At 36.5% G+C, this 17544-nt stretch overlaps 1 protein-coding gene and 1 non-coding gene across 2 annotated transcripts; one reads left to right on the top strand and one right to left on the bottom strand.

The window, feature by feature from the left end:
- Window positions 1–323: 323 nt before the first annotated feature.
- On the bottom strand, window positions 324–12882 carry LOC120577004 (uncharacterized). The gene is made up of 2 exons (XM_039827891.1): window positions 12643–12882; window positions 324–608 (listed from the first exon to the last, which is right to left on the bottom strand). Exons 1-2 carry the CDS (start codon window positions 12880–12882, stop codon window positions 324–326), a joined length of 525 nt encoding a protein of 174 aa, XP_039683825.1.
- Window positions 12883–14093: 1211 nt separating this feature from the next.
- On the top strand, window positions 14094–14200 carry LOC120577213 (small nucleolar RNA R71). Its single transcript, XR_005643288.1, has one exon. It is a non-coding gene; the product is annotated as a small nucleolar RNA R71 (small nucleolar RNA).
- Window positions 14201–17544: the final 3344 nt, after the last annotated feature.

Here is a 17544-nt window from a genome sequence, read left to right as displayed (position 1 = left end):
TTGATTTCCATGGTAGCCTTCAGTAGATTACCAGCCTCATCAGCAGCTAAGCTTTGAATAGCTTCTGCATATTCCACAACCTTCTGAGCCTCTTTACCAACATTCTTCTGTACCAAACTAGCAGTTGATAAACCTAGTTTTCTTGCAATTCATTTTGCTTGTTCCACTAGAAAAACTTCTTTGCTTTCTTGTTCTTGCAGACTCTCAGTAGCAATAGTTTGATCAATTGTCTGAGGGTCTGATGTTGATTCAGCAAGAACTTTCTTCCTTCTCCCCATTCTTGATACAAGAGTAGAAGCTCCTTTAACTTGAGCATCTTCTTCCTATGTATACTTGGACATCTTTAACTTCCTTATCTGCTTCTTACCCTTCTTATGAACTTTAGGCTTTGGTTGAGAAGCAGCTCCTGAAGAACCACCTCTTGTTCTTGTACTTAGAACCTCAACAGGTCCTAAATCAGCAACCTCCTCTTGAATCTCAGGTAGAGTAGATTCAATAAAATTTAGCTTAGGGGATTTCTTGGATTTTTTTCTGCTTCTTAGGCTTTGGTTTAGATTCTTCAACAGCTTCTGATACAACCTTCTTGGATTTCCTCTTTTTGCTTGCAACTTTCAAAGGAACGCCAATTGCATTTTCAGGAATTGCACAGTAATTGATGATGTTGATGAGATAAAACCGCAAGTGTACGGTCTTACCGAAGTAGTATTAAAAGAGTATCGTTCCGACAGGGAGTAGTTCAATTTAATTAACCTTTAGAGATGATTAGAAGAGAAGAGAATTATAAGTTGGGGTTTTTCAAACGGTTGAAAATTAATATAATAAAAAGAGCCTTGGGATCGTTGGTTTCATCTAAATAACAAGTCCTTCTCAAACCAAAACTATAAGCTTATAATGTTATGTTAGACCTAATTTCTCAAGACAGTCTCTCTTATGTTCCTCTAGCAACCAAGCCTATTTCGCTGACTTGATTACTATCAGATTTTGGTTCCTCTAACAACCAAGCCTATTTCGCTGACTTGATTGTTATTAGTTCCCTTGAAGATCGAAACTATATGTCTCAAAGATTGCAAAGCCTATTTCGCTGACTTTGCAATCCTTGTCTGAATTCACTTGTTCGAATATCAAAGCTCCACTTTCATTTTATGAATTGATATTTGGAATAATGGATAAACAATTATCAAACCCTCCACTTTCGTTTCCACAGTTTGATAATGGTTGATCCATGTTAAGATGGTGAATTCAGATAAGAAATTAGGGTTACATAAGATTAAGGCTTAGAGTTTGGTTTGATTAGGATTATGTCATTTAGACTTATCCAACAATCCCAAGACAAGGAGAAGTCTACTCACTCATGTTCATCGTAGACATGGGGGAGAAGAGAGAAAGCATAAAAGTAAATGACAAGAAAATAAAGGAAAAGAAAAGAACTTTAATTAGAAAAGCAATTGTCACTTATTGAATTCCAAGTAAAAGATGAATATTTGTGATGGATGGCTACTCTATTTATAGCATTTGTTCGACTTAAAATCTAAGCTATTACATTCGGGCTAAAAATAGAGTAGCTTAAAATCTAAGCAAAAGCAGCAAAAGTGACACTGGAGGGTGGCACGGCCATGCCAAGGTTAGCACGAGCCGTGCCAAGCTTCTGGCATGGGGGAGACATATTTTTGTCTCTCAATCTTCATATTTTTGCATCCAATCGGCTCCAAGTCCCTTTCTTTTGCTCCAAGACTCAATCCATCCAATACTCATTCCTGAAATAAAATAAAATGCAATTTAAAGTAAACTATCCTAAAAAGGAAATAATACTAACATAAAATAAAATAAAATCTAAATAAAACTAAACTAAAAAGCATATAAAAGTAAGCAATAAATGACTCATCAAACTCCCCCACACTTGAATCTTTGCTTGTCCTCAAGCAAAAGGCATAGACATGGTAGCAACAAAAGGATTAATATATGACACTTTAAATAAAAGCTTATGTCTCCCTCGAGGTTTCATTTCAACGTACACTAATCACAACTTCAAGTACTCTTTGTAAACTTATTCAACCCAACAACAAATCTTAAGTGAGTGTATGTGTGTGTAGTCCAACCCTTTTCTTGCTCCTTGTCATACCCCAATTTTTAAACTAAGGCCCCACTGACACATGTCACTTGACTCTGATCGATCTCTGATTTTTCAGTGAAAAAATTCGGCAAAGAGGTATTTTAAAATACCTCATTTTTTATTCCGAGTCGGGCTCTCTTTTATTTTTTTTATTTTCTTTCCATCTTTTATTAATTTTAATTTTAAGATAAGTTACTTTTTTTTTTTATATTTAATAATTTTTATTTTCCATCTTTTAATTTTATTTTTCTTTACATAATTTAGTTTAATTTGTTTTTATTTTTATTTCGTATTAGATTTATTTTATTTCTTTTTAATTAATTAGTGTCAAAAAAACAAAGTGTCAATAGGTCCAAAAATAAAATGTCCAAGGTCTAAAAAAAATTTCAAATCAAAGTGTCAACTTTAAACATTCCTTTTTCAAAATTCACATAATTGTCCATCATTTCCATTAAACCAATTTTCCTTTTTTCATCAAACTCCTCGCCTATAAATAGAGCCCTCATTCCACACAATTTCACACACCAAAAGTTCTATTGAGTTGTCAAAGAACTTTTCTCTCTTCTCCCTCTTAGCTTGTGTTGACGAGCTATTCTTTTCTTCTCCCTCTTTTTTTTTCTGTCCCTTCGGAATTTTGTCCCTTCGGTAATTTTTGTCCCTTCGGTTGTCCATTTCTTTTATTTTCTTGCATTTTATTTCTTTTTAGCATTTTAATTATTGTCATCTATTTTCCAGCAATTAGAATGTATTTAGGTCCAATGTAAATATAAATGAGAAAAGTGTGTGGGTGTGTGTGTCCTTTTATTTCTTTACCGCCTTATATATATCCAAAAATGCAAAAAAAATTAGATTAGAGATTTTGTGGTGATCCAACGTCACTACAAAAATCCACGCGCTTTTATTTTTATTGCTCCGTTGGTTAAATTTTCATTTAATATTCTAAAAACAACAAAAACATGCAAATAATCAAAAATCACAAAAATATTTTCATAAACAAACCTTGATCTTAAATCAAGTGACCGTCTTTTATTTTATTTTCTTAATCAAACTTTAACCAATTTAATCATATTTTGAGTCCATTTTCTTTTAAAAAACACAAACAAATACTCATTTGCCACTTGGCTTTTCATTTTAAAACCTTTTTCAAAACTAATAAAAAACACTCAACAAATCAAACGTCAATTTCTACCCCGAACTACGAGGTTTTGATTCCTCACGGGTACGTAGGCAGAGGACCATGTCCTTCCAAATCAATAAAATGTAGATAATTAGGTCTTTTATTCTTCCACTCTAATTCCTTCTTTTCAAAAATAATAAGCAAGTTTATAGCACATTAATTAAATAAAATCAAGAGGTTCTCGTAGAGTACTACGAATATTTAGGGTGCTAACACCTTCCCTAAATATAACCAACCCCCGAACCCTAAATCTCTTAATATAGGGTGTTTTGAACTTGTTCCCCTTAAAAAAATGTGTTCAGTCGTGAAATAAATTAGTGAGTCAAAAGCTAATCAAATAGCCTTGATCTCCAAAAATGACGCGGCAGAAATGGCGACTTCACTGGGGACCCCCTAAGAGGGTTGAGCCTAACTTGGCTTTATTTAATTTTTTGTGCTATAACTTGCTTAAAAAAATAAAATAAAAGATGGAAATACTTGTATATATGTTCTTCCTTCTTCTTTCTCCTTTCTAAACGTGAGTGGTGAGATAAGTCCATTACCCAGACTTGAGGGAACATTAAGATAGGAAGGTGGTATAATCATAGTGTCTTGCCAAGAGTGAATTTTGGTTTTGGCACATGTGATAACCCCACTCAACTGAGGGATCTTGGAAGTATACTATGTTGACATGAGTATTCGTGTTCGGCATTTTATTTTCAAGTAACCGCTAAAAGTTGAGAACCTTTAGTCACCTTTAACCCCTCTTGGCCTTTTAGGATGTAGTGTGGTGGCTAATCATGAGTAATCTTGGTTTAGTTGATACACGATACTACACTCAGACAAGACTTTCTTACGAACGTTGTTGGACCGGAAGTATTTCCGCAACCCGATGACATTCGAAAGCGGTTAAAGACTCTGAGGACTTTGTAGAACCCGTAATACAGGTACATATGAAACCATAGTCCTTACCAAATGGCGTTGTTACCCTTGACTCCGACATTGTGGACCTAACATCACCATTTTTTCACCGTTTGTGCAGCATAATCATGCATACATGCATTCATTCATAAAAACTTTTTTTTCTCACTAATATCGAAGGACTTAGATAAGTTCTTGTAAACATCAAAGATATGGACCTTGTAAGAAGGAACACCTACAACTTCAAAAACCTTAACTAAAGTTTTAGCTTTTGTTAAGAATTTTTTCCTTGGTTTCGTTCTTACTTTTGAAAAGGGAACCAATTGCAACATCTTCACAATTTTCAAATAAAACAATGTTCCTTATCAAGTTTACAATTACTTTGACAAGTCCTTTAAAAAAAAATGTGTCTATTTTTGCATAAGCATAGCATGCATCATTTTGCATACATAATTTCAAGTCCGAGTCTTACACTATGTCTTTTCTACTAAAGGTCAATCCATCTCAAAGGTGTCCCAACTGTCCTCGTCCAAAGTCAACTCGCACCTACAACACTCGTGCAAACAAAAAAGAGAACGTATCACTTTGAACAAGAAATCCACGAGCATTCGTGAAGAGGTAACAACACTATTGACGTTCCTTCCGCTACTTTTTGTTCAATTAATGTTTGTTTGTTGCTTTTCGCTTTTCAAAAAAAAAAAAAAAACATCCTTTCGTCCCGCCCGAGATGAAAGTGATCTTGTGTAGGGCTTTTTGCTTTAAGTATTGGTCATCATTAATAAAAAGGTCGTTTTGATCCCGACTTTATTTTATTTTGTGCTTTTTCTGAAAAATGGTAATACAAAAAAAAAAAAAAAAAAAATTCTAATCATTCTCATATATCTGCATAATCATAACTTGTACTTACTTGTCAAAATCAATAATCAAATCATGCATTAATAAACCCGTTGAACACAATAACCATGTACTCTCTCCCAACTTTGAGTTCTCTGTGACCGAAGATGGAGAAGAGGAGAACGAATAGACTCCCAGCAAGATCTCTCGCCCATTGGGGCATCTTAGCCGTCAAAGCTGCAAACAAAATATCAAAGAAGATTGTCCAAAAATTTGCTTTCATTTACAAAGACTGGCACGAGATGCTACCACTTGCACTTCATGAGTATTGTCCGGTAGTACACACTTCAACAGGGGCAACCCCTCCTTCCCTCAAGTATATAACATGAAGGTCGTGCTTCCTGTGGAGGTCGAAGTCCCGACAATAGGAGTTTTGCCGAAGGCCAAGCTTGTTTATGCATGACGACCTTGTACAAACATGTCAGAAGAGGTTGAAATAAACTTCCAACAAGAAGGTTCATCCTCGTGAATTTAAAGAAGGAGACTCGGTGCCTAAAAAGGTATTATCTTTCCAATCAGACTCTAGGGGCAAGCGGACGCCTAACTATGAAAGCTCAATGTGCAATGAGTCTGGTGACTACAAATGGTGAAAAACTCATGTCGATGCAGTCAAGAAATACTCTGTCAAAAAAATAAAAGCTCGCTTAGTCGCAAACCTGAAAAGGCGGCTTAGGCAAAAATGAGCGTCTCGGTGGACTGAAAACCCGAAAGGGCGGTCCAGGCAAAAATTAGAGACATGAACAAAAAGATTATCCTGATAGATTGAACACCTGAAAGGGCGATCTATGCAAAAGTTAAGGATCAAAAGACAAAGTAACTGCATCCGGTCAGACACAGTCCACTTGGGGCATCCAGCTATCAAAAGACCTCCGATTCGAAGCATCTGCAGATCAAAGATTCGGAACAGGGGCATTCAAAGTTGTTAGGAAGAATAGCGGTTATTGTGTTCAATGTACCCTTCCCATTACATTTACCATTTTTCCAAAAATTTTCAAAAATCCGTGGATCCATGCCCTTGGCAGATCACCACTCAATTCATCAAAGTTTGAGCCTGTGCCCATTTATTTGGAACTCTCATTTATTCTATTTGCATAATTTCTTCTATTTTTGATGGCAGTACTTAAAGCAAAAAATTTCAAAAATACAAAACTTGTTTTACATCTTTTGAAAAGTGTGCACAACAAACACACTCTCTTTGAACTCGTGAGTAGGTGAAGCGTACATCAACATTCGCCTCGAGAACGGTTACATTCCGGAAGAGAAACATGGCTAGGCACTATGGAAAGGACCTCTACTTTGAGCAAGATGCTGTCACAGTCAAAAAAAATATATACAAAAAAGATACAAAAAAATCAAAGCTCGCTAAGTTGAAAACTTGAAAAGGCGGCTTAGGCAAAAATGAGCGTCCTGGTGGACTGAAAACCCGAAGGGGCGGTCCAGGCAAAAATTAGGGGCAAAAAAAAAAAAGAATATATTCCCGGTGGACTGAAAACCCGAAAGGGCGGTCCAGGCAAAAGTTAGGGATTTTCAAAAAAAATAAAACAAAAAAATATGACTGCTGAAGCATACCAATGGAAGAACACTCTGTGCCAGTTTACAAATGGCGACTTCTTCCAAACTTTTTATCAACAATGGGCCTACCCCAAGGTGGCATCAATTGCAACCTTGTGCCAGGTTCTTACGCCGTCAACGGCTCGATTTGTTCACAATAGTATCATCTTCAAGGAAGTTTGCCGAGTGTTTGTACTACGATGTCAGTCCGTCACCCATCTTACTTGTCTTGTCTCGTTTCATCGAGTCACATGTCATATACAGTCATGCAGTCATGCATTCACACAGCCATACATTCTCACATTCATATAATCATGCGTTCATCAATATTTTCACATATTCGTACGTTTATACGTACACATCATATGCACAACATCAATTCACACATAATTGCATCAGTCATCCAGAATCTCGATTCGGTCATGTCTCTTCGGTTTAGTCTTAACTTACCATTGTGTCAAGCCACAAGTTTCTACAAATATGCCTCTTCCATTTACCTTCTTTTTTCAAAGTGTCATCCCCAGCGTGAAGCTGTGCTAGTCATGACACTAATCAAACTTCAATTTCAATTTCAAAAAGTTTCATCCCTAGCGGTAGCTGTGCAAGTGGTGTCACCAGTCAATTTCAACTCTTAATAGTGTCATCCCCAGTGTGACTGACCAAGTTGTCCTTTCATTCTTACCTTTGTTAAGCTATCTCATCGATAGTTAGGTAAAAGTATCATTTGTTTTTGTTAAGCTATCATTTCCACGATATTTAGACGACGGTTTTTTCTGTCATTCTTACCTTTGTTAAGCTATCTCATCGATAGTTAGGTAAAAGTATCATTTGTCTTTGTTAAGCTATGATTTCAACGGTAGTTAGACGATGGTTTTTCTCTCATTCTTACCTTTGTTAAGCTATCTCATCGATAGTTAGGTAAAAGTATCATTTGTCTTTGTTAAGCTATCATTTCAACGATAGTTAGACAATGGTTTTTTTTCTCATTCTTATCTTTTTTAAGCTATCTCATCAATAGTTAGGTAAAAGCATCATTTGTCTTTGTTAAGCTATCATTTCAACGATAGTTAGACAATGGTTTTTCTCTCATTCTTACCTTTGTTAAGCTATCTCCTCGATAGTAGGTAAAAGCATCACTTGCCTTTGTTAAGCTATCATTTCAACGATAGTTAGACGATGGTTTTTCTCTCATTCTTACCTTTGTTAAGCTATCTCGTCGATAGTTAGGTAAAAATATCAATTAGTCTTTGTTAAGCTATCAATACGATAGTAGACAATCATTTTCCCCAGTGAAACTACATTCCCCTAGCGGAGTCAGATCCCTTTTCTTCAACGAATAAGGGTATCCCGTTGTTGTTTCTCATTCGAGTCAAATCATCCTGCATTCATAAATTGCATCACATGTATTTAAGTCTCTTCGACTCGTCAAATCAAAGATTTCATCTTCAAATCTCCGGACGAAGAAACTTAAATAGGGGCATCTGTCATACCCCAATTTTTGACCTAAGGCCCCACTGACACATGTCACTTGACTCTGATCGATCTCTGATTTTTCAGTGAAAAAATTCGGCAAAGAGGTATTTTAAAATACCTCATTTTTTATTCCGAGTCGGGCTCTCTTTTATTTTTTTTATTTTCTTTCCATCTTTTATTAATTTTAATTTTAAGATAAGTTACTTTTTTTTTTTATATTTAATAATTTTTATTTTCCATCTTTTAATTTTATTTTTCTTTACATAATTTAGTTTAATTTGTTTTTATTTTTATTTCGTATTAGATTTATTTTATTTCTTTTTAATTAATTAGTGTCAAAAAAACAAAGTGTCAATAGGTCCAAAAATAAAATGTCCAAGGTCTAAAAAAAATTTCAAATCAAAGTGTCAACTTTAAACATTCCTTTTTCAAAATTCACATAATTGTCCATCATTTCCATTAAACCAATTTTCCTTTTTTCATCAAACTCCTCACCTATAAATAGAGCCCTCATTCCACACAATTTCACACACCAAAAGTTCTATTGAGTTGTCAAAGAACTTTTCTCTCTTCTCCCTCTTAGCTTGTGTTGACGAGCTATTCTTTTCTTCTCCCTCTTTTTTTTTCTGTCCCTTCGGAATTTTGTCCCTTCGGTAATTTTTGTCCCTTCGGTTGTCCATTTCTTTTATTTTCTTGCATTTTATTTCTTTTTAGCATTTTAATTATTGTCATCTATTTTCCAGCAATTAGAATGTATTTAGGTCCAATGTAAATATAAATGAGAAAAGTGTGTGGGTGTGTGTGTCCTTTTATTTCTTTACCGCCTTATATATATCCAAAAATGCAAAAAAAATTAGATTAGGGATTTTGTGGTGATCCAACGTCACTACAAAAATCCACGCGCTTTTATTTTTATTGCTCCGTTAGTTAAATTTTCATTTAATATTCTAAAAACAACAAAAACATGCAAATAATCAAAAATCACAAAAATATTTTCATAAACAAACCTTGATCTTAAATCAAGTGACCGTCTTTTATTTTATTTTCTTAATCAAACTTTAACCAATTTAATCATATTTTGAGTCCATTTTCTTTTAAAAAACACAAACAAATACTCATTTGCCACTTGGCTTTTCATTTTAAAACCTTTTTCAAAACTAATAAAAAACACTCAACAAATCAAACGTCAATTTCTACCCCGAACTACGAGGTTTTGATTCCTCACGGGTACGTAGGCAGAGGACCATGTCCTTCCAAATCAATAAAATGTAGATAATTAGGTCTTTTATTCTTCCACTCTAATTCCTTCTTTTCAAAAATAATAAGCAAGTTTATAGCACATTAATTAAATAAAATCAAGAGGTTCTCGTAGAGTACTACGAATATTTAGGGTGCTAACACCTTCCCTAAATATAACCAACCCCCGAACCCTAAATCTCTTAATATAGGGTGTTTTGAACTTGTTCCCCTTAAAAAAAATGTGTTCAGTCGTGAAATAAATTAGTGAGTCAAAAGCTAATCAAATAGCCTTGATCTCCAAAAATGACGCGACACTCCTGTATAAGATATATATTACGAGGAACAGGTTCTAACCTTAACACTAAAATGACCGAGAAAAATCTTTTCTTCATTTCATATAAGACAAGTGGGAGAGTTAAGATAGACTTGATGAATTTATACATTTGGGGGCTTGTAGATGCCTAGGGGCTATCATTTCACATTGGAAGTCCGTGAGGGGGTATCCTTTCCTCCAAGTTTCTATGATCACCCTAAGTAGTGCTACAACTTGTTTACTTCACTTAGGAAGTTCCTCTTTTTAGAGGGTTTAATTCAAGCACAATTTATTTGAGAAGTCATCACCACATTTAGGAAGTTAGTGAGAGGGTATCCTTTCCTCCACGTGTGGTGATATCCTTCCGCCCCATTTCGGTTTACACATTTCATCACATTAGAATTATTCCCACATAAACTTATACTACTTTTACTCTGAAGATTTTTACGGGTCCAGGTTACCATTAAAGCTAAAACGTGTTCCTTCAAATACCTACTCATACACTTACTCAAGGATTGCAACTAGGTGCTTTTCTCATTGGAGAATTAATTTCACAATAAAATTTGATGTGGGTATAGCAAGAATACTTATAACACAAGAAATCACTTTCATGTACAAGAAACGACCATTGAAGAGACAACAAAAAATTATGCCATAATAAAACAATAAAAACGAGCTGCTTATTCATGCCTTTTACAATAAAACACAACAAAAGAATAAAGTTCAAGGGAGTTTGGAAACACTACGACTAAAGACACTTTATTAGGCTCCCCCCACACTTAGGAGAAGCATTGTCCTCAATGATTCAAGATAGAAAAATAAAAGAGAAGGAGAGGAAGAAGAAGAAGAAGAAAAAGAAGGAGGAGGTGAAAGAAGGGAAGAGAGGAAGAGGAAAGCTCACATTTGTATCATTGGGGTCCATATGGAGGACCTTGGAGGTGAAAGTGGTGCATCATGTTCCGAAGCATTTGGTTGTTTTCTTCAGATATGCGGTTGCCCCGTTGGACATCATTCCTTATTCGCATTAATTCAACACCTTGCCTTTGTTGCTCGGTGCTTATCCTTTCGACCTCGGTATTCATCCATGCCCATCTTGCATTTTCATTTGTTTCACCTTCATCAAGGTCATGGTGCTCCTCATCATGGTGCATTTGTGCACCTTCCTCTTCTTCATTATGCTGTTCTATGTGCACCTGTGGGTCATCATTAACATACAACAAATTTTCTTCCACCTCGGTGTTAGTCCGAGATGGGTTAGGCAATAAAATCAAAGTGGGCACATTGAGCTTGAGTGTATAAACAAAGGGGATTCGAGTTTTTATGAAATTCATAGAGATAAGGGTTTCTATGTTCAGCCTATTGTTACCCTCGATCTTGTTTATCCCTTGGTCTTCACCCACGCCGAACCACCTAGCTATGTATGTTATGATACCACCAACTACGATTTCTCCCCTACTATCGGACCTATTTCCTATAAGGGAAAGGTAGTCAAGCAAGTAAAAACAAGTGTTAACGGGGTGGTTGTGGATGAACCCCGCGTCGTGGATGAACCCCGCGTTTGCGAAGCCCATCTCATCACAGAAGTGTTGAAGAGACATCTCATAATCAATATTCATAAGCCGGAAAGAAACTCTATGGTTAGGGTTATCAAAATTCAACCTATCTTTTGTAAAAACAATAGAACTTAAAAATTCATAGGTGAAATTCTCATACCCTCTCATAGGTCTCAACATATCAACCCATCCTAACCTTTCTAGCAGATTAAACACATTATCTTTAATTCCTAGCTTATTCAAGTCATGGTTATCAGGGTACCTGCAAGGATGTAAAGGTTTAGAGATTAGAATTTTGTACCTATCCCTTTGCTTGTTGTCCCTGAAGGTGATGCCATGATTCTTGGCTTGCGCTTTCTTCTTTGTGGGAGGTCCCCTTGATGAGCTTCCAACTTCTTTTCCACTTCTCTTTGAAGCCATTACCTTGACCTTGGTGTGATGGCGGTGAGGGTTTGTGTATGGGTTGTTTTGGTGGAAAAAGGTTGGTTTAGTGGTTTGGTGAGGGTTTAAGTGAGTTTTAGGGGTTGGGTTATGCAGATTGGTGATGAATTTCTGGTTTTTGGGTTAGGTTTATGAGGGTTACGAATTTGGGTGATGTTGTTTGGATGGATGAAATTGGTTTTGGAATGGTGGGTTATGATTGGAATGGTGTTTGTGATTGATTGGGTGGAGAAATTTTGGGAATTGGTGAGATTTGGAGGGGGGGTGTGGAGGTTTGAGGTTGTATGGTTATGGAGGTTTTAGAGAGAAGGGTGAAGGTAGAGAGATGTTTGGATGGATGAAATTTGTTTTGGAATGGTGGGTTATGATTTGAATGGTATTTGTGATTGATTGGGTGGAGAAATTTTGTGAATTGATGAGGTTTTGGGGTAGAAATGGAGGTTTAGGGTTTTGTGGCTATGGAGGTTTTAGAGAGAAGTTTGGAGGTAGAGAGATGTTTGTGGTGGAGAATGAGGGAGGGAGATGAAGGAAAAACGAGTAAATAGCTCACCTGGGTCGGGCACGGCCGTGCCAACCATAGCACGGGCCGTGCCAACATTCTGGAATTTCTTATGGTTTTGGATGGGCAAGGTCTGGCACGGCCGTGCCAGTGTGAGCACAGGCCGTGCCAAGGTTCTGGACATGGGGCCTCAAATTTTTTTCATTTTTCTTGAATCACATTCGGACAATTACCTACAAAATAACTTAAAAACAACAAAAACAAACAAAACGAAAGCAGTTAAATGCGTAGGTTGCCTCCCACGAAGCGCTCTTTTATTGTCATTAGCTTGACGTTAAGAAAGTGTCCTTAGAAGGGATCAAGGAGATCATATTGTGTAGTTGATGCTAGAAAACGTTCTTTCACATCATGAACTTCAATCATGTTACAAGAATAAAGAGCGGGACCTTTCATAGCATTCTCCAACTCGAATCCAATCATCGCCTCACTCACTTGAAAAACTATCCTACCACTCTGAACATCTATTATAGCACCTGCAGTAGCTAGGAAGGGTCGTCCTAAGACTATAGGGACATCATGGTCCTCCTCTATGTCAACCACCACGAAATCAGTCGTGATATATATCCCTTCTATCTTGACGGGTATGTCCTCAATGTAGCCAACTAGAGGGATAGTAGAACGATCCGCTAATTTCAAGATCATCTCGGTAGGTTTAAGCTCTCCTATTCCCATCCTTTTGAAGAGGGATAAAGGCAACAAACTGACACTAGCCCCTAAGTCACACAAGGCATTATCTATGGTTTCTTTTCCTATCACACAAGGGATGGCAAAGTTACCTGGATCTCTAAGCTTTGGAGGTTGCTTCTTGAGGATTGCACTACTTTCCCTAGTCAAAGCTATTGTCTCATTATGATCTATGCCCTTTTTCTTTGAAAAAAATTCTTTTAAAAACTTGGCATATAGAGGCATCCGAGACAAAGCTTCCGCAAAGGGAATTTTAATGCAAATCTTCTTAAGTATGTTAACAAATTTATTGAATTGAGCCTCCGAGTTAAGCCTAAAATGGGGAAGGAGTTTTGTTCTTATCAAACGGTTTCTTACCTAAGTGCCTAACATTCTCTCCCTTGGTACTTTTGGCCTTAGCAACAATCTCTTCGAACTGATTACCCCCGAAAGAAATAGCATTGACATGAGCTTTGGGGTTAGTTTCGGTTTGTCTGGGAAAGACGCCCGGTGTTTGAGAAGAGGCAGCCACTTGTTGGGCCACTTGGGAGATTTGGGTCTCAAGCATTTTGGTGTGAGTGGCGATAGAATCGACCTTAGTATTGAGCTTGGAGAGAGAGTCGTTCAGAAATCATGTTTGGTTTTTTAGCTCTTGAAGTTGTTTATTTTGATTCATCATGCAATTTTCCAACAGAATTTCCAAACTAGATTTCTGAACCACTCTCTGGTTGTTTGTATAGCCAGGTGGTGCTGCTTGTCCATAGGAACCTTGAGGATTTTTGTAAAATTTTTGATTTGGCCTCATTCCTTGGTTATATTGAGCGTAATTCAGTTGCTCAATATTGGCAGCACTACCTAACTGACAATCAACACCGATATGACCGGATATACCACAGATTTCACAAGGAGGGGGTGCAGAAGAAGGTGTGACAGCATTAACATTAAGTTTTTCAAATTTTTGGATTAATGCCTCAACCTTAGCAGCAAGGTGATTATATTCAGAGACTTCGTGTATACCTGCCTCTTTCTTAGAGGGAGTAGGAGCGGTGACGGCTCTCTCGTTGGTCCATTGGTAATGATTCTGAGCCATGTCTTCAATCAAGGCATAAGCCTCCGTATAATTTTTGTTCATTAGAGCTCCCCCTGCAGCTGCATCAACAGACATCTTAGTGGTATATGACAAGCCATTATAAAATGTGTGGACTATAAGCCACTTATCTAGGCCATGGTGGGGACAAAGTCTAAGCATTTCCTTGAAACGCTCCCACACCTCATAGAGAGACTCCCCATCTTTTTGATTGAAACGCGTGATTTGATCTCTAAGCTTAGCAGTTTTAGATGGGGGGAAAAATCGGGCAAGGAATGCTCGCCTCATATCGTCCCATGAAGTAATGGAACCGACTTCTAGGGAATGGAACCAATCGCTAGCTCTATCCCTTAAGGAAAAGGGAAAGAGATGAAGTCTTACGGCTTCTTGGTTCTCTTTTATGGTGCCACTGAGTCTTAGGAAGGAAGAAATATGGAGATTTGGATCCTCAGTGGGTGATCCAGAAAACTGATTTTGCTGCACCAAATTGAGTAGTGCAGGCTTGATTTCGAAGTTATTACCCGCAACCGTTGGGTACACGATAATAGCTTGTGGCTCTTCCGTTTAAGCAGTAGCATACTCTTTGAGAGTGCGTTCAGCCATAGCAGTATTATTTTGTGCTTCTCTCTTTTTCTTATGCAAAAACCTTTCGATCTCAGGAATAAATTCTCCGAGACTTTTACTTCTTCGCATAAGAAATCGAGAACCCAAGAAGTTAGTGGTAAAACAAAGAAAGAAGTAGAGGAAAAGAGGAAGAGAAGAGAGTTCTAATCACAAAGAAAGAGTTAATCAAATTAGTTTACTCCCCGGCAGCGGCGCCAAAAACTTGATGAGATAAAACCGCAAGTGTACGGTCTTACCGAAGTAGTATTAAAAGAGTATCGTTCCGACAGGGAGTAGTTCAATTCAATCAACCTTTGGAGATGATTAGAAGAGAAGAGAATTATAAGTTGGGGTTTTTCAAACGGTTGAAAATTAATATAATAAAAAGAGCCTTGGGATCGTTGGTTTCATCTAAATAACAAGTCCTTCTCAAACCAAAACTATAAGCTTATAATGTTATGTTAGACCTAATTTCTCAAGACAGTTTCTCTTATGTTCCTCTAACAACCAAGCCTATTTCGCTGACTTGATTGTTATTAGTTCCCTTGAAGATCGAAACTATATGTCTCAAAGATTGCAAAGCCTATTTCGCTGACTTTGCAATCCTTGTCTGAATTCACTTGTTCGAATATCAAAGCTCCACTTTCGTTTTATGAATTGATATTTGGAATAATGGATAAACAATTATCAAACCCTCCACTTTCGTTTCCACAGTTTGATAATGGTTGATCCATGTTAAGACGGTGAATTCAGATAAGAAATTAGGGTTACATAAGATTAAGGCTTAGAGTTTGGTTTGATTAGGATTATGTCATTTAGACTTATCCAACAATCCCAAGACAAGGAGAAGTCTACTCACTCATGTTCATCGTAGACATGGGGGAGAAGAGAGAAAGCATAAAAGTAAATGACAAGAAAATAAAGGAAAAGAAAAGAACTTTAATTAGAAAAGCAATTGTCACTTATTGAATTCCAAGTAAAAGATGAATATTTGTGATGGATGGCTACTCTATTTATAGCATTTGTTCGACTTAAAATCTAAGCTATTACATTCGGGCTAAAAATAGAGTAGCTTAAAATCTAAGCAAAAGCAGCAAAAGTGACACTGGAGGGTGGCACGACCGTGCCAAGGTTAGCACGAGCCGTGCCAAGCTTCTGGCATGGGGGAGACATATTTTTGTCTCTCAATCTTCATATTTTTGCATCCAATCGGCTCCAAGTCCCTTTCTTTTGCTCCAAGACTCAATCCATCCAATATTCATTCCTGAAATAAAATAAAATGCAATTTAAAGTAAACTATCCTAAAAAGGAAATAATACTAACATAAAATAAAATAAAATCTATAAAACTAAACTAAAAAGCATATAAAAGTAAGCAATAAATGACTCATCAGATGTCTCCAGTCTATTCAAAGTGAGTCACCACATATACAGCCAGAACCTTTGGATTGTCTTCCTTGGATATAGGAGGGAAATCAACCATCAAATTAGACACAATTTGAGATTCCTGCATATCACTCTTCAGTACAATTGCCTTATCTACAATGTGAATTTATCTCAGGGTTTTGCCATTGATGATCTTTCTAGTGACTGTTCCTAGATCATCATCAGACACCACACTACTTTTCTTCAGAACATTGAGAAGACCACCTTGATAAGAAATCTCTGACAACAATCTTCCATAAGGTATTTGCCTTCTTCTATTCTTGCCCTGACTTTATTTAAGTGCCCAGATCATGTGATTGAAGATATACCTTGGTAAATTAACCTTCTCAATCATGATTAGGTAATAGAGAAAGACTTTGTGGTCTACTGACATAGTGTTAGTACCACCTCCCTTATGAAGAAAGCAGTCTATCGTCAGCTTCTGAAGGACTCTATGCTCCTTCTTCATATCACAGTACTTATTGGTTTTTCTCCCTTTGTGAAAACTTCAGTAGTTAATTATACCCAGTCACTTGTCTTGCTAATGTTCCATTTAAATTTGCCTTCATTAGAGCATCTGGAAGCTCTAGCTACAATTCCTTCTATAATGGTGATTGGAATCCCTATTACTGCTGATCTAATCTCTGTTTCTTTTCTGGTCTTTCTAACAGCCCGATTTTTAGCTAGATTTATTTTAATTATTTTTATTATGTGTTTTATATGTTTATGTGTGATTAATCATCATTGGGTGCACTTTCATGGGTTTTCGTAATAGAAGGGTATTTTGGTAATTTTGTGAGGATGGGTAAAATTGTAATTCTAGTGGGAATTGCTTTTAGTAATTAGTGAGAATGGTTATTTCATTAAGTTACTAGAGAAAGTCGAGATTTTACCGTTAGTAACATTTTACCGTTATTAATTAAAATATCGTTTGGAGTGTAGCAATACTTTTGGTGTGAATAGTGAATGGGGTAAGACCATTAGGTTTTGGGTTAGGCCCATTAGTAGGATATACCACAAAACAATTGTCTTAGAGAAAACATTATTCATTTCATTTTGAAACATTTCTAGAGAGAGGAAGGGGAAAGAGAAGATAAGGGTTTGGAGAGAAGAACTTGAGGAATCAATTGGGTAAGCTTAGGAGCTAAATTGAAGCCTAGGTTTGGTCTAATCTTCATCTAAGGTAAGGGGGTTAGTCTTTATCATAATCATGTTCATTCTTTGCAATTTTTCATGATTTGTATGAAATGGGTTGAAATGAATGAATGGATAATTGTTGCTAAATTCGTGCTCCAACTTTGATGTTATGTTTGTATGCATGAATTGATGATAATTGTATGATTGTTGGTGAAATTACATGTTAAAATATGTAAAAATGATAAGTCATGAATATTGTGCTCAATTGGTGAATTTTTCCTAAGTTGTTGTTAATTTGAGATGTGATGCTTGTTCAAATGATGTTATGAATGTTATTTGATAATATGATTAATGAATAATTGCTTGGGTTGCATATTCATGGATTGTTGATGAGATTTTGAGTTGTGTTGGTGAAAATGA

Source organism: Medicago truncatula, chromosome 7, assembly GCF_003473485.1.
Source record: "Medicago truncatula cultivar Jemalong A17 chromosome 7, MtrunA17r5.0-ANR, whole genome shotgun sequence".
Taxonomy (NCBI): Eukaryota; Viridiplantae; Streptophyta; class Magnoliopsida; order Fabales; family Fabaceae; genus Medicago; species Medicago truncatula.
Note: the sequence above shows the minus strand (reverse complement) of the source record. Positions and strands in the feature narration are given on the sequence as shown.